This window comes from Pyrgilauda ruficollis, unplaced genomic scaffold, assembly GCF_017590135.1.
Source record: "Pyrgilauda ruficollis isolate IOZ18807 unplaced genomic scaffold, ASM1759013v1 scaffold21, whole genome shotgun sequence".
Classification (NCBI taxonomy): domain Eukaryota; kingdom Metazoa; phylum Chordata; class Aves; order Passeriformes; family Passeridae; genus Pyrgilauda; species Pyrgilauda ruficollis.
Genome location: NW_024520318.1, coordinates 8,517,074 through 8,543,622, shown reverse-complemented (window position 1 = coordinate 8,543,622; position 26,549 = coordinate 8,517,074). Strand labels below are relative to the sequence as shown.

General features: G+C 52.0%; 1 protein-coding gene across 4 annotated transcripts in view; it reads left to right on the top strand.

The window, feature by feature from the left end:
- Nucleotides 1–26,104, top strand: part of DVL3 (dishevelled segment polarity protein 3) — a 33,277-nt gene extending 7,173 nt beyond the window's left edge. Inside the window, exons 2-17 of one of the 4 annotated variants that reach the window (XM_041467793.1) lie at nt 14,217–14,286; nt 17,367–17,488; nt 17,879–17,985; nt 18,567–18,702; nt 18,962–19,055; nt 19,432–19,501; nt 19,780–19,919; nt 20,117–20,193; nt 20,705–20,772; nt 21,134–21,184; nt 21,306–21,455; nt 22,207–22,338; nt 22,568–22,735; nt 23,344–23,556; nt 23,825–24,223; nt 24,678–26,104. In XM_041467793.1, the coding sequence (XP_041323727.1) occupies nt 14,217–14,286; nt 17,367–17,488; nt 17,879–17,985; nt 18,567–18,702; nt 18,962–19,055; nt 19,432–19,501; nt 19,780–19,919; nt 20,117–20,193; nt 20,705–20,772; nt 21,134–21,184; nt 21,306–21,455; nt 22,207–22,338; nt 22,568–22,735; nt 23,344–23,556; nt 23,825–24,223; nt 24,678–24,709 (2,029 nt within the window). In that variant the 3' untranslated portion in view covers nt 24,710–26,104. Of the gene's footprint in view, nt 1–14,216; nt 14,287–14,609; nt 14,714–17,366; nt 17,489–17,878; nt 17,986–18,566; nt 18,703–18,961; nt 19,056–19,431; nt 19,502–19,779; nt 19,920–20,116; nt 20,194–20,704; nt 20,773–21,133; nt 21,185–21,305; nt 21,456–22,206; nt 22,339–22,567; nt 22,736–23,343; nt 23,557–23,824 lie in introns of those variants that run through there. The other 3 variants (XM_041467796.1, XM_041467794.1, XM_041467795.1) reach the window with 3 other exon arrangements.
- Nucleotides 26,105–26,549: the final 445 nt, after the last annotated feature.

Here is a 26,549-nt window from a genome sequence, read left to right as displayed (position 1 = left end):
GCCGTTCCCAAATCCCAGACATTGGCTCACCTGCAAGGTGGGTACTGGGTCTTCTGGGTGGCAGTGTAAGCAGTGATGTTCCTTCCTACATGGCTGCAGTAAGAGCAGGATGTTGCTGGGGAGGCTGTGTTTCATAATGGCCTCTAAGAAGGAAGATGCTGGTGTGCAGGGGTAGAGGTAGATGGGCCATGAGCCCAAGGTCATTGTACTTGGAGGACTTTCAGTCCCTCTTGTTCATCATGCTCCTGGCCTCTTTCTCCTGTGATTTCTTCACCTGTCTCCTAGCAGATGTGAATTCTTCAAGGTGGAGGCTGCCACCCATCGCTATGCACGTGGGGATGCTCAGGAAAGAAGGGTCTGTGAGTATAAGCAAAGAAAATCTGGTTTCCCTGCAGCTTTTCTGCTGCGCACTTGGTTTGGCTTCAATCCTCTCTCAGGGTGGGCATCAGGCCCTTCATCTAGACTTGAAAGCTGTATATGCAGAGGTGTAGCGAGCATAGTTGAAATTCCTGAAGTCCTTTTTGAGCTCAGTGTACTTAAAGGGGTGGGAAGCCTCTTCCATGTCTGCATGGCAGTTGCTGAAGTGTTCTGAGCTGAGGGTACCTACTGTACTGAATTGCTACTCCTCCACCCTTGACTGCATCCAAATAGACAGAACAATGTTGTGGTTTGAGATATTTGATCTGTGAAAAAGCCCATGAAGAGGAGCTGGGCTTGCATATCATGGCACACCACAATCTGCAGGAAATTGCCTTCATGTTGCACCAGCTTTGCATCGTGTTGCACAACTGATGAAACAGCAGTCAGAGCTGTGTGTTTTTGGTGTTTCCTATTGATTTCCTCCTCTCTCCATCCCTTGTTTGTTATTCAGAGCCTGCCCTTCTGACCTGTGCTGGATGGATTGTTGTTTTCCAGAAGGGGGATGTGGCACCACGTGGCTGTGTTACTGTTTGTCCTGCTGGTGCTGGCTTGTTAGGCAGCAGCTGGCAAGTTAAGTAAAACTTAATCCCACTGGTGGCTGCTGTTGGAAATTTTTGGACGAAATCCTTTTATAAAGGCTTTTTGGAAGGCGTTTCAATAAGGTACAAATAGGGGAATTAGTCTAATCTCTGTGACTTTGTCTGCTTTGTCCATGTGCTTATCTGTGTAATGCCATGGTGGCCTTAGGAGAGAGTGTGAGCTTTTGGGCTGTGGTCTCTGAGGACTGCATTAGCTTGCAGAGCTGAAGCATTAGTGTTTCCCTGAGCCCCAAAGCTCTTGGTTTCGCATATCCTTACTACTGTAGCACTAATATTAAACCCCTCCAGGAATGGGCTGGCACTCTCAGGAGGCTTTGACAGGCAGAGATGCCTGGCCTGACCTTCCTGTGCTGTGTAATTCTGTATCACAGTGGAGGGTTGGGACTGTTGTGGTTGTTGTATCAGTTATTTGTTAAAGAGGACATACCAGAGGCATTTTCCACTCCCAGCTAACTATGGAAGGCTGCAGAAGCAGCATTTGGGTACCCTACTCCACTAAATCCTTTGTGGTGATTGTCTCCTCACTGGGGTATTTGTCCTCGTGTCTTGTTGGCTAAAATTTGTTAGTATGTAGAGCTGGAGGAAAAGAGGGTGCAGTGTGAGCAGTGGCTGAGTTGCTGCAGTGGGAATCTGTCCTTCTGGTCCTGGCTGAAGACAGAAGCTGAAGGGGGAAAGGCTTCCTCACACGACTTGGAGCAAAGCTCTGTTTCTGGGAGAGCTGTCACTGGCTGCTGTGTGGGAAGGTCCTTCCTCTGCTGGTTTTTGACCTGCCCCTAGGGTTTGGAGAGGAATTTATTTGCTACGTGGCCCCTCTGATCGCTGGCAGCTGTCTCTGTGATAGGCTGGGAGTTCTGGGTCTGGGTAACAGAGTTTGTGGACTTTTCCTTGTTTGCTGGTGGCTACAGGCTGGTTCTGGGGACACTGAGAGTCTGCCAGAGGGGTCTGTGTTTCAGGAGCTTCGGCTCTGCATGGATTATTGTAGCAGGGGAGCTGGTGTTAGTGCAGTAACCTGCCACTGCCTGGGCTTCAACTCTTTCCCTCAGCATTACTCTGACTACTTACTCATGGTGTTTTTGTGTCTCATGACCTGTGAGCAAATAGGTTGTCCCCTGTACACTACATTGTGCTGTGCTGCTGTTGTTGACAGCTAGAGCAGTGTCAGCAGCAGGTGACAACCTTCACTTGGTAGCCTGATGCCATCAGGGCAGGGAGAAAGTTGCTGCAATGCTGATGGCTGTTGCCTGGTTGGCTCCAGGGAGTAGCAGCTTCCCAAACTGAAGCTTTTTTCAGAAGCTGTGATGGATATGCAAACTTGTGTTTGCATACAGCTAACCAGCTGTCCCAGTTCATTCAGCCCTGCCTAGCTCAACCAGTATGTTAGTGTCATTCACACAGAGACTTGCCTGTGGGCCCAGATGGGGCTGTGCCATACTGGAAATCCATATAGGGCCTCAATGCATGAAGTCTTGCTCTTGCACTGTGTTCGTTTGAGTTTTCTTACTGTTTTTTGTGGCTCTGAGAAGGGTGTATTTTCATGGTTTTGGCTGCAGAGCTGAGTCCCTTATGGCAAACCTGCCTTAGACCTGGAGCTGGTAAATGCAACTTTAGGTCTCGAAGGGGGTCCTATGAGGTGGATTTTTCTTCTAGATTAAAAATGTGTTGTTTCAGCTGGGGCCAGTTAGACTTGGGAAAACTCTTCAAGACTATTCCTTGTCTAGTCATCCTGGAAGTGTCAGGGGACTTTGAGGATGTCAACATCTGCATCAGTTTATGGGTAAGCTCTGGGTTTCCTTGGGGCAGCTCCAAACTAACACAAGGTGTGTAACATCTCTGCCAGTGTGCCTGATGTTGGAGCTGGGTCTGACTTAGCTGTGCCATGTAGAAGGGTTTGTAAATGTGAGGTGGGACTGTGTCTGGCCATGTTGACTGTAGGGTCCAGGTGTGTTCCTGGTTGATCAACATGTGGTGTTGGTACTAAATGTTTGTGGTCACTCTGCATGTAACTTACAGGAGAGAAGCTTCAAGGGAACTTGATGTCAGTACTGAAGATAATTAGGAAGCTCAAAATCAGGGTGGTCTTGTAATGTGACTTACCAGGAGATCCACACACACAGGAGATGGCCCTATTGCAGTAATAACATGTGATGAGTTTTTCTGGACTGCCTATTAGCTATTTGGGAATAGCTAATGTGTAGCATGACCAGTTCAACACAGTTACCGAGCTCATGGGATATTTACAGACTTTTGGACAGGTTGTGCATCCTTCCCATGCACTCTTCTGTCCTTCAAGGACCTAGGAGTTGGCAGGTGGCTTTGAGACCCTCCACAAGAGAAACATTCCATGTCCTGTGATGGTGATTTCTGGAGGTCAATTGCCATTACCCAGCCTTTGGTGCAGCTGTCAGAGACAGCTGGTGGAAGGTTTTGCATGGTATGTGACAGGGTCAGGTGAGCTCACAGTGTCAAAGAAAAGCAGCAGTTGGACCTGGTGCTACAGTGATCCAAAACACTGTCCTCTTCTAAACTGAGGGGAAGCTTGCCCTCTTGTTGAAAATGAAGATGATTCCTGGTGTGGAGGTGAGTCCTGGCCTGGTAAAGGATGCTTGGTAGGTTACTTGTTGCTCTATGTCTTGAATGGAGTTTGGTGAATAAGACTGGTGTTAGTGAAATTGATGAAGTATATTAAAGCTACTAAAACGTGCTCTATTCGCTGGTTTTTTTATACAGGGAATTTTTTGTACCATCCACTTTTGACACCATCAAAAACAGATGAGGAAGAAAAACAATTAAGAGTCCCTGGCCTAGCAGTGGTCAGAAAAGTTTCTTATGAGTGTTCAGACCCCTCATGCTCTCTTCTGCCTCCTGCATTTTAGGACCAGAGGGACGTAGTATTATCAGTGTTTGCCCATTTTTCAGGGTACTGCCATAGCTTGCAATCTGGGACAGAGTTCTGTCTTTGTCACCATGCAGCTGTTGTGACACTGAAAGGCTCTTCTTTGCGTGAGTTCTTTTCATTGTCTTTGGCACATGTTTTGTGGTGAAAGTTTGTTGTGAGCTTTATTAACAGCCTGTTGGTTTTATGGGGGTTCTCTGTATGTCTTACAGACCCAGTTAGCAGAGCTGTTGCTGATGGCAGCCCAGCTGGATGTGCAGAGTAGGTGCAGCCATCTACAGCCTGTCATGCTTCAAAACCCCTTCCCGTCGGGTAGGAGGTTGAGTCGGTTTCCTGGGGAGAGTCTTGCAAAATTGTTTATGCAAGGAGAGAGTAATGTGAGCTGGTCAGTATCTTGAGGACAGGACACATGTGGAGGCTGCTTTGTCATCTCCTTGTGGAGATCTGTCATTAAATTAAATTAATTATTAACATGATGGGGGGAAATGAACCTTGCTCCTCTTCCCCACAGACATCTGCCTTGGCCTGTGTGGTCCCAGATCTGCTCTGGCGGTATCTGGCTGGCAGAGAGTGCTCCTAGAGCATAGGGCTGGAGCTGGGCAGGGCTGTTGTGCTGGCAGCCCATGATGAGGAGGTGCTGGTGAGCAGACTGCTCTGTGCTTCCCCAGGTGTGGAAGTCCAAGCTTTCAGATTTTGTTTCCCACCCTCCCCCTCTTCCCAATTTCCCCCTGTTCTCCTCTCCTTGGTCTCCCGCTGAGTTGATGCTTTTCCAGGAATGAGCTGTACTGCTGGCCCAGCACATTCCACAGCAGCAGCGCTTTCTTGGCAGGAGCCTCGCTTGCTGTTGAAAAAGCAGGACTGACTGGGTGTCCCTCAGCTGAGGGCCAGAAAAGGAAGGCCTGGTCTTGCATTCCCCATGGTGCATGCAGAGCCTTCACAGGCATCATGGCCTTCTCCCTTGGTTGTGGTGTATGTGCAAAACTCACACTGTCCCCCCAGCAGCCCTTGGGGCTCTTTACAGCTCCTTACAGTTGTCTTAACCAGTGTGAAGTCCCTGACATTGCAGGGAAGGCTGTTGCTTTCTAGTCAGCCTAGAAAAGGGGGAGTGACTTCTCGCTCATGTGGAGTTGCAAGGAGCGCCCTGTGGAGCCCAAACACCTCATTCACAAGCTTCTTGATAAGCTGGTGTTGTCCTTTGATTTTTGTAACCAGCAGTAGCCAGATAAACCCTTTGTCCACCTCTGCACTATTTTCATCTCTCTCCCTTTCCCTCTGTCGGCAGGAGCTGGTGTTCTGCAGCTCTGCCTTCCTGCTGTCTGTGTCCAGATGGAGCTGAGTGTCACAGCAGACCAAGCCTCCCTCCTCCGGTGCGCTCGCTGTCTCACATTAGTGTGAACCACAGTAACCACATCAGGATTTTACCCTGTCTCATACACATTTCTGGCTGGGGCCTCTTTGAGCCTGTTTCCTCTCCCACTCAGAATACAAGCCCAGCTTTTGGCCACTGTTACAATGTCTGTGGAATTGTCTCCATTCCCTAAAGGTCATTTCTGCAGATGTTTAACCTCAAATCTTTTATTCTCACAGCGAGTCTGTCCACTTTTCTTGTATCTTTGTGTTGTGTTGTATCTTTATGCAAGCTTTTAGTTACTGAGGAGCTGAAATTGAGCTAGCAGCGTGAAGAACCTGACTTGGCTTCTGCTGGAAGTTCCCGTTTGTCCTGATTTCCAATTCAAAGAGACTGAAAGTGTCACTGAACCTTCGGGGCCCTGCAGAATGCTTTCTTTGATGATGTCTGTAAATGTCCTTCCGGAGGTTGGAAGGTTGGAAGCATCGCTTGGGCAGGGCAGGATTAATTAGCGAGGAGGTGCCTCCTGCAGTCCCCGTGCCGGTGGGTCGGTGGAGGACAGGCCTGTCGGGCTTGTTTGCAGAGCAGGGCTGCAGCCAGATGGCCACTCTGGGATCAAGGTGGGAGGGGCCGCCAGGGCCCTCGCTCACCGTGAAATCTGTCTGTAGCTTTGCTTTGATAAGTGCTGCTCCTGGGCTGGCCTCTGAGCCTGGGTGGCTCCTTCCTAAATGCCATTCCTTTTCCAGTCTTTGGACTAGGTGAACAGGAGGTCTGATCTCTGTCATCTGCCACCCAGTGTGGGGCTGAGCACAGGTCCAGCTGGAGCCAAGCATCACCCACACTTAGGGGCTCTGCTTGTCCTGGTGTTTGTCCAGTGGAGTGATTGCAAACATGTTGATGAGGGCTTCTCAGGGAAATCAGTTGGCGTCTTGGATGTCTTGTCAGCCCTTGCCTGACTGACCGTGGTGGGGAAAGCACAGAAGGCTGAGAAAGGAGCCTCGTGGTGCATGAGGAGGCTGTGGGGCAGCAGAAGTGACTGTGGTAGAGGGAGGCTCTAGGCCCCTAGCAGGGGGACTGAGACTAAATGATCTGTAAGGTCCTTTCCAACTCAAACCATTCCCTGAAAATGAAAGAGCCTTTTCTTGAAGGGTGCAGGTCATTGAAATGGAATGACCTTTGAGGAGTCCTTGTGATGCTCCCTGGACTTGTTAGGAGGGCAGGGGTGGCCATTCCTGCACAAGTGCAGAGGTGTCCTATTGTTTTGGTAGTAGGACAGCTGCTAACAGATGATTTGTGCTTCTTGATTCTTGAAAAGCACACCAGGTAAAGACAGCGCTGCAAAGGAGTTCATGTTCACATGGGGTGCAGGGATAGACAGGACAGTAGGTCTGAGAATGAAACCATCTACAAATCTGCGTTTCCCCTTTTACCTTGTGCTGCAGCATAGAGGAGCAGTGTGGAACACCCTGTCTGGGGGCTTGGAAGGGGAATTAAATGGGAGAGTGACAGTCTGTTTATGGTCAGAGAGCCCTTCTCACCCCAGTGTAATGCAATTTGTACTCCTCTTCTTTGCACAGGAGGAGAAAATACAGTGAGGGAGACCCAAAGAGTCTGTTGGCTTACAGAGACAGACAGGTCAAATCCTCTAATCCTGTTTGATTCATCCTGTTTGCCTGCAAAGCCCGAGGTCTCACCGATACATGTGTGATCACTGCCATGTGTATTCTTTGGTTGGGTCTGTAGCTCTTGGGTGAATTGTCCTTGGGAAATACACATATCATATCTGGGCTTAATCTAACAGGCACATATTTCCCAAATGAAATCCCAACACTCATAGAGAATTGCCCTGTCCAGTTTTCTAATCTGGTGAAATGGCTGCAGAGCTCATCCCTGTAGCTTCAGCGTTATCTTACAGGAGAGATGAGGATTTTGCTCTAGAGCCAGGAGCTGCTCATATTTGGGTAGTAAAACATGAAAGTGGTTCCTTTTGCTATGCAGAATTATTAATCTATACAATCAATTGGAAGCAAGACATCCCTGCCCTAAGGGGAGTGTACTAGATGTCTTGAAAATGAGATCACATTTCTAGTGTGTAAATCCCTGAAGCTTGTGCTGTTAGGTAGAAGTGTTTCCTGATGGTTTTTTTTTTGTTTGGTTGGGGTTGTTTTTTTCCTTCCTTTGTGAGCTGTAGGAGATGGGGACTGTTAAGGTTACAGGAATGACCAACCTAATTATGCACTTCTGGAATGTTGTAAGAGAAGATTGTTTATAATTTAATTTCTGGGCTTTGCACTGTTGGAAAGAACGTTGCCGCTCTGTAAATGTTTTTCCTCTTAACAATTGAGGATCTTTCATCTGCCCTACTAACTTTGCATCTTTTCAGTGTGAAATTGTCATTGCTCAGTTGTCTTCTCAGTCTTTGCACGTCCCCTGGTTTTCATCCTGGCCATCAAGCTGTCCAACATGCTTGAGAGGTCCCCAACCCTAACTCCCTTCTTGGTACTGACCCCTCTGATGCCAGATCCAGCTTTTGTGTTTGCCACCATGTCTGTGATTTCTTCTCTCTGAGTATCCTCCCCGCGGCAAGCCCTTAGATGGGCAAGTTGGGGGACAGGACTGCCAGAAACAAGCAGTAATTGCTGCTGAGTTCCAAGCCTGCCTCCAAAGCTGAGGTTCAAATCCTGTGGAAGCCTTTGTCCGTGTCTCTTGGATTTCTTCTTTCGCTGGGCTTGTATTACTCTGCCAGAGTTCTTCCCAGGGACCTTGCTGTGGCTAGTGGATGCTGCTCAGGAGAGACCAGAGCTGGCTGAAGCTAGAAACTCGCTTGTATCCACAGCCTCAGCCAGGCTGGAGGCCACCGAGGGGAAACGAGGAGGCTGGAGCAGAGCAGCTGCGCTGTTCTGGCGATGTGTGCGCAGCCGGGGTCTGACACGGCGCAGCCGTCTCCGCAGCTTGGGGTTTATGGCCTCCTTTCTCTCCCCTGCACACTCTCTTGTTCCCCACCTTCCCTTCATTCCTAGGACATGACTCTGTGATATAAAATACCCTCTAATTTCCTGAGCCAGGCTGGAACTCCCCAGAGAAGGCAGCATCTGCCTGCTTGTCCCTCACCCGCCTCTGCATCCATGTTCCAGGCTGCCAGCTGCTCCTGCCGGCAAGGCAGCGGGAGGAAAACTGGGAGCATGGCACCTTCCCAGGCCGTGGGGAGAGGGTCTGCTGGCTCCAAAGGAGGAGCTGGCGGGAGGGTAGCGATGGAGCCAGGGTTGGAGCTGGGTTTCCTTTGCTTCCCTCCCTGCTGCGGGGTTGTCCCTTCCCCTCCCCCAGCTGCATGGGAGCAGATGTGCTGCTTGTGTCAGCCCTGGCAGCCCCCTCCGCACACCCCAGCCGGGCTCCTGCACAGCCAGAGCCTCGTCCTCTCCTCCTCCTCCCCCCGGCTTGGCCCCGTGTCACTGGGGATGGCGGTGGAATCATCCGCCCACTCGGCCTGCCTCCCCTGTAACCCTCCCTCCTTCCTCCCTCCCGCAGGTCTCTTTGTTGGAAAATTCAAGGCAGATGAGTGCCGGGGAGCGCTGGGCCTGCGTGCCAGGCGCGGAGCTGCAGCTTGGCCTCGGCATGTCTGCTGGCCCCAGGATGGGAAGGGGGCCGGTGAGTGCCCGGCTGCAGGGCGATTCTCTGGGTAGGGCAGCAGCACCGAGGGTCCTGAACTCAAGGCTCGGGTTGCTTCCACATGAAAGGGTTTTTTCCTGGCCACCATTCTTAGCCGTGTTCTACCCAGCCCCCAGCAGGACGTTGGAACATTCAGAACCTGACAGTAAACTCAAAGCAGTCCCTCTGAAATCAGCCTTAGGCAGATGTTTTCCCTGGGCTCTGGGAAAATGAAAGGCTTGGTGAGAGCCAGAGAGCCTGAACCCTTTCTGGGTCTGCTCTTTCAGGAATCCCAGGGTCAGACCCCATCAGGTGGGGGCTGTTCCCGGCACATTCAGAGGATGGCTTTCCCTGCCAGCACATCCGCGGGACGGTTTCATCTCATGGCTGCCTCCCCATTCAGGCGCGGAGCAGAAACGTGGCACTGCTCACAGCTCCCCCAGAGGCTGCTCGCTCGGTGGCTTCTGACGTGTGAACCTGCGGTCGTGTCCGTGCGAGAAGTGTGACTGGAAGAGTGGTGAGAGGTGGGAGGAGGAAGGCTGCAGCTAGGGCTGAGGCTGGAAAGGAATGGAGGAGGAAGGCTGCAGTTCAGGCTGAGGCTGGAAAGGAATGCAGGGCACGAATAGCTGGGATGGTGTGACATATGTGAGCAGTGCTGCAGAGATATTCCTGCTCGGCATGTGCCTGACTCCAGCACTATCAGTTTTTGCTCTGTAGAGTCTAAATATATAATCCATTGTGCTCTGGCATCTGGGTGATAAATAGTGATAAATAATGTAGTGGCTGGGGAAGGAGGGAGAAAACTACTCTGGGGTGGAGCTGACCCCTGGGATGTCTGGGGCAGCCGCAGGGTAATAAGAGTGAGGAGGGACCAGCTCTCAGGACAGAGGGAGCTTGTTCTCCATCAGGCATTGCAGCTGAGGCTGAATGGGCGGGTCTTGGGGTTGGTTTCCTCTGTCCCCACTGAAAGTGGAATAGTTGACTTGTGCTGAGCAGTTGGTCACCTTGACCCAGCAAATATATCACCCTGTCCCTTCACCCACAGGCAGGGCTCTGTGTCCCTGAGCAGGCAGTATGTAGCACTGAAAATTGGCTCTGCCTGAAGTTCTCTCTAGGAATTGGATGCAGTCCAGGCTGCTGGCGACAGTATGAATGGATGCTAGTGCAGCCAGGGCAGGGTGCATGTGTGTGTGCACTTGGAAGTGAGAAGACGACAACTTGCCTGCTTTGGAAAGGGCTGGTGTGGGCACCAGAGAGGGTGGGTCCCAAGGGCCTGTATTTGACTTTCATCTGGGCTGCAGGGGATTTGGGCAGAGGCTGGCACAGAACACAGGGAAGCATTAAGCTATCAGGGTTTTCATCCATCGTCACTGCTCCTTTCCTGCTTTTCCTGCTTCTCCATCTGTGCAAGAAGAATTAACACACATCCTGGGGAGTGGATTAGACTGCTCAAACCATGACCTCCTCATCTGTGCCTTCTGGGGATGGGTAGCCTTTGTGCAGTCCCTTTGCTGGCTCTCCAGTTTTGTCAGGGATTGTGAGTGCCAGCTGTCAGCAAAGGCGGGGTGACGTGCTGCCTTTCACCCCGTGGGACAGCCCTTTGCTGAGCGTGTGTGACACCGGTGCAACCAGTGGGGCTGGCAGGGTGGAGTGGGCCTGCTCCCCACGTCTAGGCTTCCAGCACTGCTCATTTGCCTTTTGCTGATGCCTTGTGAGTGTTGGCAAACCTTGCGTCTTGTTTTTGGGGACAGTTGGGGCAGCTGTTGGCACACCAGGGAGCAGAGCCAGGAGCCCAGAGTGCCTGTTTCTCCAAGCCCCAGCGTGCTGTGACTTGATGGCACTCTGGGGCAGTGGGTCACAGCTCCGTGTCCCACCTTTGCATCCTCTTTGATTCCCTGTGAGTTAGGGACTAGCTTGGGGACCTTTCAGAGCTGTTGATAGGATTCCACCTCTAAGTAGTGTTGGACACTTATAATCTGCTTAGTTTTAATACATAATTTCTCTTGGTTTCACATTTTTTACTTTGCTATTTTTCTTTTTTTTGGTTGGACTTTTCCCCTACCCTCATAATTTATTCACTATCTAGTTACCTCATGTTTTAAGCATAATATGTGTCAAGCTACCTTAAATGTAGGTTGGGAGGGGAAACATAGTATCACAAGCTAATTGTAATATATCTTTGTATTAAATAAGAGTGCTTAAAATATTGTCATTGGATAGAAAAGAAAATGAGCTTGTTAAAGCCTATTTTGGTATTTGATTTATCAAAGATAGTAGTAATTGAATCTTCTGAATTTGCAAGTCGTTTTGATAGCAGATTCTGTGTGGGAAAAGTATTTAGGGGTCCAGTGATATTTAAAATTAAAAAAAATAAACTTTCTCTGAAGAAAACTGATTTATTTTTTCCTGGAGAAAAAAATAAAGTTAGTGCTTCTTTCACTGTGAAGGCTGATAATGTAGCTGTTTGTGTAATGCAGGAACGTGACATTATGGCACAGCTATAAAGCTTGAAGTGATGTTGAAATATTATGTATGTAATTAAAAAGCAGCAGTATCATTTAGTAGGCAGCATGTTTAATGTATTTCACTTTCATCTATTAGAAATCTCTGGCATAGTTTGTGATTCTTTCAGATCATTATAAAGAGGCTTAAATTATGTATTTCTTTAGAAATAAGCAAACTGGTGGAAATATGTCTGCTGGAAATACAGTACAGCAGGAACAGTCTGGGGGGTTGCTGGAGTGTGTGGGAAGAACTTCCTGCTACAGAGGGTGAGGGAGCCAGCTGGGGAAGGCACGCACTGGACTTGTTTGTGAACAGAGAAGAACTGGGGGGTGATGTGATGGCTGGAGCCACCTTGTGCAACCAACCACAACACGGTAAGAGCTTTTGAATCTCAGAGAAGTGAGGAGGAGGATCAGCAGAACTGCTACCTTGAACTTGCAGAGGGCAGACTTTGGCCTGATTAGGGACTTGGTTGACAGAGTCCCTTGAGAGGCAGTCCTGAAGGGCAAAGGAGCCCAAGAAGGCTGATATTCTTCAGGAAGGAAATCTAAAAGATGCAGGAGCAGGCAGTCCCTATGTGCTTGAAAGACAAGCCAGTGGGGAAGAAGAATAGCTTGGCTGAGCAGGGAACTTTGGCTCAAACTTAGGAAAAAATAAAATATTTTACCTTTGGAAGAAGTGGGAGGCAACTCAGGAGTGCTACAAGGATGTTGAGGTTATGCAGGAAGAGCTAGAAGGGCCAAAGCCCAACTGGAACTTATCTGGCTACTCCTATTGAAGACAATTTAAATGTATTTACAAATAATGTCAGCAACAAAAGGAAGGGCTAAGGAGAATGTCAGTCCTTTATTGGATGTGCGGGAAACAGTGACAAAAGGTGAGGAAATGGCTGGGGTACTTAATCTGGTCTTCTTTGCCTTAATCTTTAATAGCAAGATCAGCTTTTCTCAGGGTGCCCAACCCTCTGAACTGGGAGACAAGGACAGGGAGCAGAATGAAGCCCATGTAATCCAAGAGGAAATGGTCAGCAACGTGCTTAAACACACGAAAGTCTATGGGGTGAGATGGAATCCACCCAAAGATACTGAGGGAGCTGGTGGAAGTGCTTACTGAGTCACTCTGTCATTTACCACCAGTCCTGGTGAACCAGGGTGGTCCCAGGTGACTGGAAGTTGGCAAATGTGATTCCACCTACAAGGGAATTACATGCCTGTCAGCCTGACCTCAGTGCCAGGGAAGGTCATGGGGCAGGTTATCTTGAGTGCCATCATGGGGCATGTACGGAACAGCCAGGCAATCAGACCCAGCTGACATGGGTTTTGGAAAGGCAGGTCCTGCTTGACCAGCCTGATCTCCTGTGACAGTGTGGCACAGTTAGTGGATGAAGGAAAGGCTGTGGTTGTTATCTAGCTGGGCTTTAGTAAAGCCTTTGGCACTATTTCCCACAGCATTCTCCAGGAGAAACTGGCTGCTCATGGCTTGGACAAGTGTGCTGTTCCCTGTGTAGAAAACTGGCTGGTTGGGCTCAGGAGGTTGTCAGGAATGGAGCTACGTCCATTGGCTGCTCACAGTGGTGCTCCCCAGGGCTCAGTATTGGGGCCAGTCCTGTTTAATATCTTTATCAATGATCTGGTCATGAGGATTGAGGGCACACTCAGTTCACAGATGACTAAGTTGGGTGGGAGTGTTGATATGCTGGAGGGTAGGATGGCTCTGCAGTGAGATCTGGCCAGTCTGGATTGACGGGCGAAGGCCAGTTGTATGAGGTTTGACAAAGCCAAGTGCTCGGTCCTGCACCTGGGTCACAACCCCACACAGCTCTGCAGGGTGGGAGAAGGCAGCCTGGGAAGCTGCCTTTCCTGGTGGGGAAGGACCTGTGGGTGCTGGTTGACAGTGGCTGAGCATGAGGCAGCATGTGCTCAGGTGGCCAAGAAAGTCAATGGCATTGTGGCTTGTGTCAGCAGTAGTGTGGACAGCAGGACCAGGGCAGTGACTGTCCCCTGTACTTGGGACTGGTGAGGTCACACCTTGAACCCTGTGCTCAGTTTTGGGCCCCTCCCTACAAGACAGACATTGAGGTGCTGGAGCATGTCCAGAAAAGGGCAACAGAACTGGCGAAGGGTCTGGAGCAGAAGTCCTTTGAGGAACAGCTGAGGGAGCTGGTAGTATTTAGTCTGGAGAAAAGGAGGCTCAGGGTGGACCTTACCACTCTCTGCAACTTCCTGAAAGGAGGAGCATCCAGGTGGGGATTGGTCTCTTCTTACAAATAGAAAGCATCAGGACAAAAGGAAATTGCCTCAAGTTGTGCCAGGGGAGGTTTAGATTGGACATTAGGAACATTTCTTCACCAAAAACGTCAAGCACTGAAACAGGCTGCCCAGGGGAATGGTAGAGTCATCATCCCTGAAGGTATTTAAAAGTTGTGTAGATGTGGCACTTGGGGACATGGTTTGGTGGTGGCTTTGGCAGTGCTTGGGTAATGGTTGGACTTGATGATCTTAAAGGTCTTTTCCAACCTAAACAGTTCTATAATTCTATTATATGCACCTGAATTTTACTTTTACTGATTACAATGTGATCTGGGATATGAAACAGCTGTATCCACATAGAAAGGCTATTCTGTCTTTGGCCCTTCTTCAGGCTGCCAGTCATGGCTGTGGGCATAGGAGCCTGCAGCCTAGCAGCAGGAGAGAGCTGCCAGTCCAAGCCTGGGCTGCCTGGTGTTGTATGCAAATACCCATCTGTGAGTCTCCTTTTCCTTTGAAGTCCTGAACCCAGCTCTGACTGCCTCCTCTCCCCTCTGCAGGGTGGTGAAAGAAGAGATCTCGGATGACAATGCCAAGCTTCCCTGCTTCAACGGCCGGGTGGTGTCGTGGGTAAGCAAGCCCCTTGCTTCAGTGTCTCTCGGCCTGTTTGTACCCTCTCTGAAAAACAACGTTTGGATGTGGAGTGCCCAGTGAGGCACAGGGGCTGCTCAGTACTGTTGGTGTGCTGGGTGCTCATGAAGCTGATGAGCTGGATCCCCACACTCCAGTCCCTCAGCTGGAGAGGGGGCTCTGTGATGCTGGGCACATCTCCCCTGTGCCAGGGAAGATGTGGGATACCTCTATGAAGAGCTCATGGTGACTGATGCCTAACAGAGATCAGAGATCATGGTCGTGGCTTGTCCACAACATAACCCCTGTGCCCCTATGGCAGGGTCAGCTTCCCAAGGAAAGTCCCGCTCCAATGACTGGTGCAAAGGGCTTAAGTGACTTTAGTGCTGGTGAAGCGGACTGGACTTAACTGCCCTGAAGACTAAAGGTACTGCCTGGGCCAGCTGCAGGACGAGCTTTTCCCTCAGTACCATGCCATGCACACGCTCTGCTCCCTGCTCGCATGCTTCCCTCTGTCCCCACAGGGACCCTCTATTAGAGGGGTCTCCACAGCACATCATCCAGTTTTCCCTCTGCTGAGCTGCAGTTTGTGCTGATGAGGGTGTGTGGATCTACACCAAGACTCAAGTGCCTTTTTCCAGAGGCCTCTGAACAGTAAAAATCCTCAGCAAATCAAAGCAGGTCACACCTAATTCTGCTTCTATCCCTGCACCAAACAGTGACAGGGTAGGCAGGTACCCCCCTGCCAACCCAGCTGCTGCTGGAATTCCAGCCAGGGGAGCAGGGTGCAGGCTGGAGCAGGAGGAAAGGCTGTGCTGGGCTCCCGCACAAAGAGCTGGGGCCGGACGCCTGCCGTCCTCCCTCTAGCGGTTATCCAGGCCCTTCGGAAAACAGCCTGTGTCCGGCCCTTGGCCACCGCACGTTCCTCTGCATCCATCCCGCTGCTGCTGCATCTGCCCCAAGATGTCCCACCACCCCACCCCTTCCAGCTGCTTTTTGCTTTCACCTGCCCTATGGGGAGTCCCAGAGTCTCTAAATCTATTCCAGTGCTCCTTTATTATCTAGTGTGCTTTTCCTTGTGATCCATGTGTCCATGGAGCTGCTGGCTTTCCTTGCAGGAGCTCTTTGGTTGTTCAGTGTGTGAGTGGCACAGATCTGGTGTGGGTCTGTCTGGTGTGACCACGATGCTGCTGCTCTGCTGGGCTGGATCCTTTACAGGGAACTTGTGCCCCAAGTGAGCATCACTACCAGCTCTTATGCGTGAAGGATAATGGCAGTCCCAGAGGCCTTTGTGCACCTGATGTTCCCTTTTTCTACCTCTGCTGAGACTCTCCTAGTCCATGGGTGGTTTGGGGGCTGAGAGGGGAGCACTTGCTTTGCTGCTTCCAACAGACAGGCTGGGATGATGCTATTTTAGGAACTCAGTACTAATTTTAGCAACAGGGAAAGACAGGGGCTTGAATCCAAGTGAGTATTTCCTGACAGTGTAAGAGGCAGGAAAAGTGCAGGATCGTTATCAAAACCTTCCTGGGAGGAAATCCCAGCCTTGGGAGTGTTAGAGGAAGATAGCATCAATCCTGCCTGCTTGGGAGCACCCCCTCAACTCTCCTCACTGCTGTTTGACAGCTGCCTGTGGCTAGTTCCCTCTGTCCAGTTCTATTTGCTTGATGTTGCCTCGAGATTTTCAAGCAGAAAGTATTATAAGACTTTTCCCTAGGCAATGCTGGCCACTTTTAGCATCTTTTCTACCCTCTGCTCCCAGGCAGTGGCTACCAGAATAGGGATGTATCCTGGGAAGACAGGTAGACAGGTCACCAGGAAGGTGCCAGGAGCAGAGCCAGGCGTGTGCCTAGGGCTTGCTGGAGGGAGAGAAGCTGACCTGAGTGTGAGATGAGCTGGTTAGACAGTGGTGAGAGCAGGAGCCGTTGGGCTTGTCCTGGGGCTTGTGGGACAGGCTCTGCAGCTTTTGACACCCAAGGCTGCTCTCTGCCCTGTCTGCTGCCTTGGCTCTCTGGCTTTTTCAAGGCTGCCCTGTCTTCCTTGCCTCAGCTACATCCCTGTCTTTGTTTCCAATATCTCTGGCAGTAGACCTCTCATCTGCTATGCTTAAGATGATCTGTGGGGTCCATACCCCCCTTTTGAGGATTTCCCCAGTTCCTGAAGGTGGGCAGGGCACAGCTCTTTCATCAGTGATGCTGGGAAGCACTCAAGACCTGTATAAATGGGCTGTGCTTCTATTGTCTGAGTTGGCCTCTTCTCTTGGCTCCATGCAGATGTGGTTCCATCACCAGCAAGCAGTAGTCCTGCCTCTGAATTTACACTGGGTACTGTGGTTTGGACGGCAGCTATCAGCTTTTTTCCAGCCTGTGTTTCATGTTTTGTCTGTCCTGAGCAATAGGGGTGACAGCATGCCTGGCATAAAGAGGCTCTAGGGTTTAACCCTTTCTTGAATTTCTGCACTGGGGAATCCATTGAGCATCCCAGAGATTGGCTGAAGGTTGTGCTCAAGTCAATAAGCTGAGCACAGCCTGAAAGGTTGTGAAGTACATATGAAAGCCAGAAAAAGAGCCTGTTTCAAAAGTTTATTTCAAAGCCAGCCTTGGCCCTGAGATCTGTTACCTCCAGCTTCTGAGGGTTGTGAAGGTGAAAGTCCTGCTGGGTTCCACAGCTTGAAGGCAGAAGTGTAGAGGCTGCTAGAGCTGACGAAGGGAATGACTGTAACTGCCTTTCCCAGTGTGAGAACTGGAGGAATCCAGTCCCTGCTGCAGGATGTGAGCTAAGGGTTACCTGAGTGTGTGGTGTGGGTGTGCAGGTGATGTCAGTGTGTCCAAGCACAGTTGTCACCCACTTGGGCTTCACTGCTGGGTCAGGAATTCCTGAACCACAAATAGCCAGTGTCTGGGAAGGCATTGGAGGGAAAATGCTGCTACATGCTTGGCCTGTTCCATACCTGCTTCTGGGCATCTGCTGTTGTCAACTGCCAGAAATGAGATTCTGGGCCAGGCAGGCTTTCGGCCAGCTCCTTTGGCCACTCTTATAAATATTTTCTCAGTTTCCTTTTCTGTCTCTCATCCCTCCAGCTGGTGTCTGCAGAGGGTTCCCATTCAGATGCTGGCTCAGTCTGTGCTGATAACCAGACAGAGCTGCCACCCTCCATGGAGCGCACAGGAGGAATTGGAGACTCCAGGCCCCCCTCTTTCCAGTAAGTTACATGGACATCTGTTCTGGTTTCCAAGAGCTGCAGGGTGCATTTGCTGTAATCCAGACCAGTATCCCAGACCAGGCTGGGACACTCTTACCCAAATTGTCAAGGATGACAGCCAGCAAGAGGGGAGGAGAGTGGGGATGGGAGCCGATTTGAAGTGGAGCTGCTTTATTGAACAAACAAGGGCATGCTGAAAATAATGCAGGGAAAGAGCCAGCACAGCATCCCCAGTCTTTTGCCCTGCACTTGTAGATGTGCTGTGGTTGTTCCTGTCCCTCAAGAGGGAAATAACTGATGGCTGGAACCTTGTGTTGGTCAGGACAGAGGTAGAGAGAGCCTCAAGTTGTTCCCTGTTGAACATATTTGTTTGCTTTTATCTCATCACAGCCCGAACACTGGAGGGAGTCGGGAAAACTTGGACAATGAGACAGAGACAGACTCGGTAGTGTCATCACAGAGGGAACGACCTCGTCGGACAGATGGGCCTGAGCATGGTGAGTGTTGCTAACACGGTGAGAGCTCTGGAAGGGCATGGCTGGGGCATGGTGGCAGCACCAGCTCCAAACTTGGGGCAGCTTTCTCTGCTCTGCAGAACCTTCCCAACTCAAAAGGGCTTTTAATTTCTGTAGCTTTTAAAAGGGCCATAGCCTCACATTGGAGGTAGGAGCTAGCACCAGTGTTACATCAGAGCATGGTGTTGAACCCTTTGGAGTCAAGGGAGTTATCTCCTGTAGAAGCCCCAAGAGCAGGAGACAGTTGTGCCTCCGTCTTCTTAGCTGAGAAGCAGAGTGAGCTTTAGCCTTGCCACTTGTGCTGCTTCTTGCTCTACCAAGGAAACAGCTGCAAGTCTTCCACAAGTTTAGCAGCATTGTTCTACTGGCCCATCAGCCTCTTCCCATTCTGTAGTGATAGAAGAGGTGTCCCATAGGAGATGGATCTGATTCCAGGGTAGACTGGGAGTTATTTGGCACTAGATGGGATTGACTGATGGCCAGATTTGTTCTGAGGGGGTTGCCATGAGCCCAGCATAGGGGAAGGGTTTGTCTCAAGCCCACTGACTCTTGTCTTTTCACAGCACCCAGGGTGAATGGGACAGTGAAGGGAGAGCGCCGCCGAGACCTGGGTGGGTACGAGAGCTCCTCCACGCTCATGAGCAGCGAGCTGGAGACCACCAGCTTCTTCGATTCAGATGAAGATGACTCCACCAGCAGGTAGGAGAGCTTGGGTCTTGGGGAAACACTAATTTCCCCCTGACTCTCAGAACAGAGAGATGCCTTTGCAGGGCGCAGTAGTCCTGGGCTCAGACCTGCTTCCGTCTCACCCAGCAGACCCCTCTGCCATTGTCTGTCTGTCCCCCATGCATCTTCTCCCCTCTGCCCCTGCAGTACTCTATTCCTTGTGCCATTTCCATGACTCTCTTGCTACCACCACTATGGCAGTAGAAGAGCTGACTCTTGCTTTTGCCTGCAGGTTTAGCAGTTCAACAGAGCAAAGCAGTGCTTCCCGTCTAATGAGGAGGCACAAGCGACGCCGGAGGAAACAGAAGGCTCCACGCATTGAACGGGTACCCAGGGAGGGGCTGGGTGTCCTGGGGAGGGCAGTGCAGGTCTGGGTGGGCTCACAGGGATTCAGCTGTTTTTGCTATGGGCATGGCTTTGGACAAGTGTCCAAGTGCTGAGACTTCAAAAAGTGCTGTGAACCTTTTCCAAGCCAATGTAGCCTCAAGAGCTGGGACCACAGGCCTTGTCCTGGCTGTAGAGAGGTCATAAGGACCATGGCTGTTCTCTGGCTCTGCAAAGCTCCCAGCATAAGACTGGAGTTGTGGGTGGTGGTTGTGGTGCCACAAGGAAGGGCAGGAAGGAAAGGACAAGTAGAGGAAGCTAGGGTTAGGAATGTTACTTAGGCACAGGAGGACATCTCTTGTTTTGCTTACTTTGCAGTCCTCGTCCTTCAGCAGCATCACAGACTCCACCATGTCCCTGAACATCATCACAGTCACGCTGAACATGGGTGAGTGGGAGGTGTGCATGGAGCCTGCAGTCTTTCCAGAGCAAGATTGGGCTGTAGAGAGGGAACTGGGGAAGGGGCAAAGAGAACGCATGGGGGAGGAGTGAGGAGATGGATTCTGTAGGAGATTGGCTTCTCTTGTAGAAATTGTCTCTCAAGAGTTTGTGTGTCCCAGGACATCTCTCTGGGACAGGGGTGCAAATCACCACCATTAGGAGGTTAGGTCTGCTTGTGCTTGATGCTTTGGGTTGACTTACATCTTTCTCTTTCCATCCCTGCAGAGAAATACAACTTTCTGGGCATTTCTATTGTGGGACAAAGCAATGAGCGTGGGGATGGAGGCATTTACATTGGCTCTATCATGAAGGGAGGCGCTGTGGCAGCTGATGGCAGGATTGAGCCAGGAGACATGCTCTTGCAGGTACTTCACACCCACATATCTCCATCTTTGGGCCTAGGAAAGCAGTAAGAAAAGACCCAGAAGCCTCCCTGAGAACTTTGGCAGGCTAAACCCAGGAAGTCATGCTTGGAAGAGGGAAGCTGAGTCACTGCTGAGCTGAGTGGGGAGCTCAGCCTCTGGTCACATCTCTGGGACTCACCTCTTTGTGTTGTTTGTAGGTAAATGACATCAACTTTGAGAACATGAGCAACGACGATGCTGTGCGGGTGCTGCGGGAGATCGTGCACAAGCCGGGGTGAGTACTTGGGTTGTCCTTCCATCCAGGGACATCTGCACAGTTTGTGCTTGGAGCATGTGAGTCGTATCTTCCAGCTACCTCTGCCGGTGCCTCTGCAGAAGCTCAGAACTTAAGGTTTTGGTGTTGCTTTGATTCCTGGGTTTTCATGTCTAATGCAAGAATTGCAGCCAGCGGAATTGCAGGGAATTGGGGTCTGTGCCCCTTTTTTTGTGGAGATGCTGTGTTGCTGCTCATTGCAAGGCAATTGGACTAGATGACCTTTAAAGATCCTTTCCAAAACAAACTTTGCTGTGATTCTCTGATTTTATTTGGGTCACCAGCGGCCCTCAGCGGGGTCACATCATTTTGTTCATGTCACTAGGGGAAACCCATAGCTGGAGGGGAACAAAGTCACTATACTAGCAGCTTCTCCCTGTCTCCCAGGAGAGAGCTGGCACACAGCATCCACTCATCATGCAGGGGTTTGTGTTACTGTGCTCTGGTTCTAACTCTCACCTTTTTGTTGCAGGCCCATCACCCTGACAGTGGCCAAGTGCTGGGACCCCAGTCCGCGTGGCTGCTTCTCGTTACCCAGGAGTAAGTGGATAGCTGACCCACCCTTAGCGCTGGTGCCCAGCTCATGTGAGAGCCCTGCCTTAAGCACTTACTTGGTTGTTGTCTTGTTCCTCCCCTGTGTGTGTGACTCCATGGGGCACTGAATTGGGGTTTGATGGGGTTTCAGCTCTCCTTTTAGGAGGCTGATATGTCCTATTCCCAAACCAAAATGCCCATAAGCCCAGCCCTTCTTCCCACATCACGCTGGGGACGCGTTTCACTGGGGCAGGGAGGTCACTTGCTCGGGGCGCCAGAGGAAAGAGAAACCCCCCCCTTAAGCCATAGGGGGATCTCTCCCTCTGCACCTCTCCTGCTGACCCTCCCTCTCTTCTTTCTCTCCCAGTTGCTCCCCAGCGGATCTGGGCTGGGCCAGACTCTCCATGCTCCGATCCGGGTGAGTCCCGGCAAATACTGGGGATGGAATGGGCTGTGCTGTGTCCCTGTCCCTCCCCAGAGGTTGTTTTGATGAGGTGATAATTTCTTACAACTAGTGACTGACTCTTTCTTCATTGCAGGTGAGCCCATCCGGCCCATCGACCCGGCAGCCTGGGTGTCTCACACGGCAGCGATGACTGGCACCTACCCAGCGTACGGTATGAGTCCATCCATGAGCACAATCACTTCCACCAGCTCCTCCATCACCAGCTCCATCCCAGAGACCGAACGTAAGTCCTTGTGCCTCCGTGCTGCACCCGCTGCACGGCCTCCTCACCTTCACTATGCTGTGAAGGGACCAATACATCTGCCTGGGGACAGCTGGGGTGGGCCAGATCTGCCCTGCGAAGGGACTGGGAGGGAGGCAGCTCTTGCCGGGCCAGTACTTTGATCAGTAGGAGTTCTGCCTGGGAGAATTAATATCATGTTTTTAAGCCTTCTGTGTGAGGAGAGTAGAGGAGCCTGGCTGCAATCAGGAGCTGTGGCAGGTGTAGAGGAAAGGCTGACTAGGGATTGGCTGCTGAGAATGTGAAGCCAAAGGGATTCAGCATGTCCCTGGAGCAATTGAGAGCTCCTCCCAGACAGCAGATAGAGCAGGATAGAGGAGGCAGCTGAGAGCAAAGAGCCTCGTGGTGGGGCAGGGTCCTGCTGAGCACAGGCCTCTTGGTTGCTTTCTGAAGGTTTGGGATGATGTGGTATATAAAGCCCTGAAGCAAGGGTCTGGAGAGCTTGGGTGAGGCAACAAGCCAAGAGTTTATTGTAAGTTTGTGACTCTTGCCTGGGCTTTGCCCAAGAGGAAACTGCTGACATGTGAAGGATAACATGGGAAGGCTGGAAGGGGGTTACACAGCATGTACCCCAAGGCTGTCTGTGATGTATTGTTCCCTGGCCCATTCCTCCCGTGTGTGATGCTTCCATGTGGCCCTCTAGTCTCTTCTGTCCTCTCTCACCTCTGCCTACCTTCCTTCATCCACACCACAGGCCTCGATGACTTTCACCTGTCCATCCACAGTGACATGGCCACCATTGTCAAAGCCATGGCCTCACCAGAGTCAGGCCTCGAAGTGCGTGACCGCATGTGGCTGAAGATCACCATCCCCAATGCCTTCATTGGTAAGAGACCGTGCTGCCTGCAGCAGAGGCAGGGGCTGGGGAATGGGTGGCCTGTTTTCAGGCAGATGTCCAAGTGAGCATATTTGACACCATAAACAAGCTGTTGACTAGGCAAGAGTCAGAAATGGAACCTTTTGACCCACTGTGTCTTTGCTCCAGTGTGGCTCACTGCCTCAAGGGCTGCTGTCTTCCTCTCTCTTGCCAAATTTAACTCTGTATTTGGTGTCAGGTTCGGATGTGGTAGATTGGCTCTATCACCATGTGGAGGGCTTTACAGACCGCCGTGAATCCCGCAAATATGCCAGCAACCTGCTGAAGGCTGGCTACATCCGACACACCGTGAACAAGATCACCTTCTCGGAGCAGTGCTATTACATCTTCGGGGACCTCTGTGGAAGTATGGCTCTTGGCATGGGTGGGAGGGAGAGGATGGAGGGGTAGTGGTCCTGCAGAGCCCTGCTGATGGCATGGGGACACACCTACAGCCATTGCCATCAGGCTGGGCCTCTTGTTCTACAGACTCTGTTAAAGGAGTGATGAAGAATATCCCAGCTCCCTTGTCCTGCTGCTGAGGTAGTAAAGTTGGAAGCAGCATTGAGAGTCACCTACTATGTGATCTTTTCTCCTGGACAGTCATAGCAGAGTCTTAGTCTTTACTGACTGTCTCCAGGCTCTCAGTTTCAGTGCTGGCAAGGGGTTGGTGCTCAGAGTTGGCTGCTCAGATAAGATGGGGGAAGGAATTGGCAGAGTGAGCTGTAGCTCTGATGTGGTCCTTTCCCACCAAGCTGGTCTCTGTATTAGAGTGGCAGCTTGGACTCCCACAGCCTGGCAGTTGTTCAGCCAGGAAGCACAAATGGTGGCATTGACTAACAGAGAGAGTGCCAACTTCTTGTGTCTCCTTGCATATCCTGTCCTTGTCCATCAGCAAGAATGGACAGAAAGCCGCTTCACCACACATGGTTGTTTTTCTGCTTGGATTAACCCCTATTCTCTGCTTTCTTACAGACATGGCTAATCTGTCTCTTCATGATCATGACGGCTCCAGCGGCGCCTCTGATCAGGACACTTTGGCTCCGCTCCCCCACCCAGGAGCTGCACCCTGGCCTATGGCCTTCCCATATCAGTATCCACCGCCTCATCCATACAACCCCCATCCCGGCTTCCCTGACCCAGGCTACAGCTACGGAGGGGGCAGTGCAGGCAGTCAGCACAGTGAAGGTGAGTGAAAAGGATTAAAATATACCTGTAGGTGGGCAGATATCCTGTTCAGTACAGGGCAGCAGCAGGACTCTGTGGGGGAAGCCAGGGTAGAAGCCATCTCGGAGGGGTTGTGGGACTCGCTGCTGAAGGGAGACTGAGAGCACAGACCGTGCTGGGGCCTGGCTGTGCCGGAGTGTGCTGCAGTCCTCCCTTGGCTAGAGGAGATCCATCCGTTCTTCCTGACTTGTCCGAGCTGGTGCCTAACCTTGCCTCACGTGCTTCGCAGGGAGCCGGAGCAGCGGTTCCAATCGCAGTGGCAGCGAGAGGAGGAAGGAGAGAGAGAAGACCGGGGAGTCGAAGTCAGGCGGCAGCGGGAGCGAGTCGGACCACACCACGAGGAGCAGCATGCGGCGCGAGCGTGCGGCCAGCGAGCGCTCGGTGCCGGCCAGCCAGCACAGCCAGCGCAGCCAGCACTCCCTGGCTCACAGCATCCGCAGCCACCACAGCCAGCAGTCGTACGGGCCGCCCGGCCTCCCCCCTCTCTTCAGCCCCCCCATGTTGCTGATGCCTCCACCGCCGTCAGCCATGGGGCCCCCCGGGGCGCCGCCGGGCCGTGACCTGGCCTCTGTGCCCCCCGAACTGACAGCCAGTAGACAGTCCTTCCGAATGGCCATGGGCAACCCCAGTGAGTTCTTTGTGGATGTAATGTGAAGCGCCCGTCCCCTGTCTGTCTGCTGTCCCTCCTTCCCCCTTCTATCCCTGTTGTTTGTTTCCTAGGACCAGCCCTGGCTTCACCCCTTGTTTTTTTGGGGTTTTTTTTGTTTCTTTTTTTTTTGGTCTTGATAACGAAAAGAAAAAAAGGGAAAAAAAAATAATAAATGGAACTAAACCTTGATTCTAATCCCTCCTCGAGTGGGGTGGACAGGCCTGGCAGGCCTGCTGGGTGCTGTCAGCCCCTCCTGCCCCCAGACTTGTGTATTTCCGATGGTAATTCCCTCCTGCCATCCTCTCTAACCCCATTAATCCGCATCCGTCCCAGCACCCTGTGCTGCTTGCCCGTGTGTCACTGCTGCCTCGGTCCTTTCACCCTAAACATCTCTTCTTTCTTTTCACCCTTTTGTGTTTCTTCTATCAAGCAGCAAAGAATTACGGGGTGTTTGACTTTCTCTGAGCCTGCCGCCCATGGGGGGGAGAGCTGGAGCATGGCGTGGCCCGACAGCAGGACACGGAGCTCCAGGGCGCTGGGCACGCATGGTGCTGAAGATGGCTTCTTTCCTCCCCCTCGCGGAAGATGCCCTGCCCTTCCCACAGCCCTGAGAGGGGAGCAGGGACCAGCCTTATATATGTATTTTAAATCCCATTGTAGCTGCCTTTTGGCTAATGCATGAATGTTCCAGGGCTTCAGTGCCTCCAGGGAGTGGAGAGATGCTGCCACTTCCCTCTTGCCTCCCTTCTCTTGTCCACATATTGGGCCAGGTCCAAGCCTGACACTGACCCATGGCAGGACCCTCCTTCACCTTGGCCAGGTTTCAGGGCTGGGGCTGTACCTCAGCCCAGAGAGGTGGTGATTGCCTGTGCACAGTCTCTTACGTGACTCAGTGCCCTACGCCTGCCCTGGGGTTCTTTGGGGGGATTTAAGGGCAGAGCTCTGCTCCTTCCATCCTGCTCTTTGCCCTCCTGCCTGCAATGTGCTGCTGCCTGTCCTGTTTGTAGGGGCTGTCCCGTGCCTGGGGCTGGCGGTGGCAGCTGTGGCCTTCTCCCTCCTGCTGTCGCGCTGCTGCTCAGCTGTGTGGTACCTTTAGGGGCCTGGACTAAGTTAGAAGGCGAGGGTGGGGCACAACTGGTTCGCTTTCATGCTTTGGAGAAACATGGAGGTCCCCTGTATTTGCCGTCTGAAGGGCCTGAGTCTGTTTTCTCCTCTGCCCAGTGCTGCTGGCCTGGCTGCTGGGAGGGACAAACTTCTGGGACAGCCCCACTCCCTCTGGTCTGTGAGCCGTGCCTGGTGGCAACACGAGCTCTCCAGGGGTGAGACTGCAGCCTGAACCATGGCCTCTGGGCTCAGTGTGTGCTGGGACAGTTGAATCTGTTTGCTCCAGTGCTCCCTGCCTTTCTTCCTTCCACTTCTGGGTACTCGGAGACGTGCCTGGGGCTGGGGCAGCCCTTTCCCCATGCCCAGGGCCGAGCACGGTACAGTATGGACATGTCGACCCTGCCGCTGTTGGTGCTGGCGCCCCGGCGCCCTCTCCTCCTGCCACGCCGTGGCTTTCTCCACAAGCGTTGCCTCCTCTGGTCTTTCTTGTGTTCACAGTTTTTATACGATGGAGTTGAATTGTATTTTGCTCCCTGGGAGTCTGCATTGCCCCTGCAGCCCCCCTGCCAGCTCTCACACGCCATCAGTTCATCTCCCTGACTCCCTGGAGCCTCTCCTTCCCTCAGCCCGCTGGAGTCAGACTGTCCCCAGTAGCCTCCCTGGCCACTGCGCACCCTTTGCCCTGCCCTATCCACTGGGTTTTATAAAAACAACACCAATCTCCTTGTTTTTATTTATAAACATAGTTTTATTGGACTCCTGCCTTGTGTCGTTCGTTTATTCTTTTCCCCCCAGCCTCCTCCATCCTCCTGCCTTTTGCTGTAAAGCGAGATCCCAGCAGGGTCAGGGCACCCTGTGTCAGTGTGCCAGCTGTCTTTTCCCGGGATGCCGAGGGTGGCTGCAGGCTGTTTCTCCGGAGCAGGGCCTGTGCGGGGCTCTCGGGGTTCCCTGGGTCCCCGTTTCCAGCGGCAGCACTGCGGGGAGAACCAGGGCCCATTCCGACCGCGGGCGCTGGCCCTTGGCGCAGCAGTGCGGGGATGCGGGGGCGCGAGGCCAGAGGGAGCCAGCGGCTCTGGAGGGGCGCGGCGAGCCCAGGACTTTGCAGGCCGAGCGCGGCCTCCTGCCCGGCGCACCCCGGGCCCAGCCCCTCGCTGAGCGCAGCTGCCGTGCTGCCCTCGCCCCACCATAGACTACAACTCCC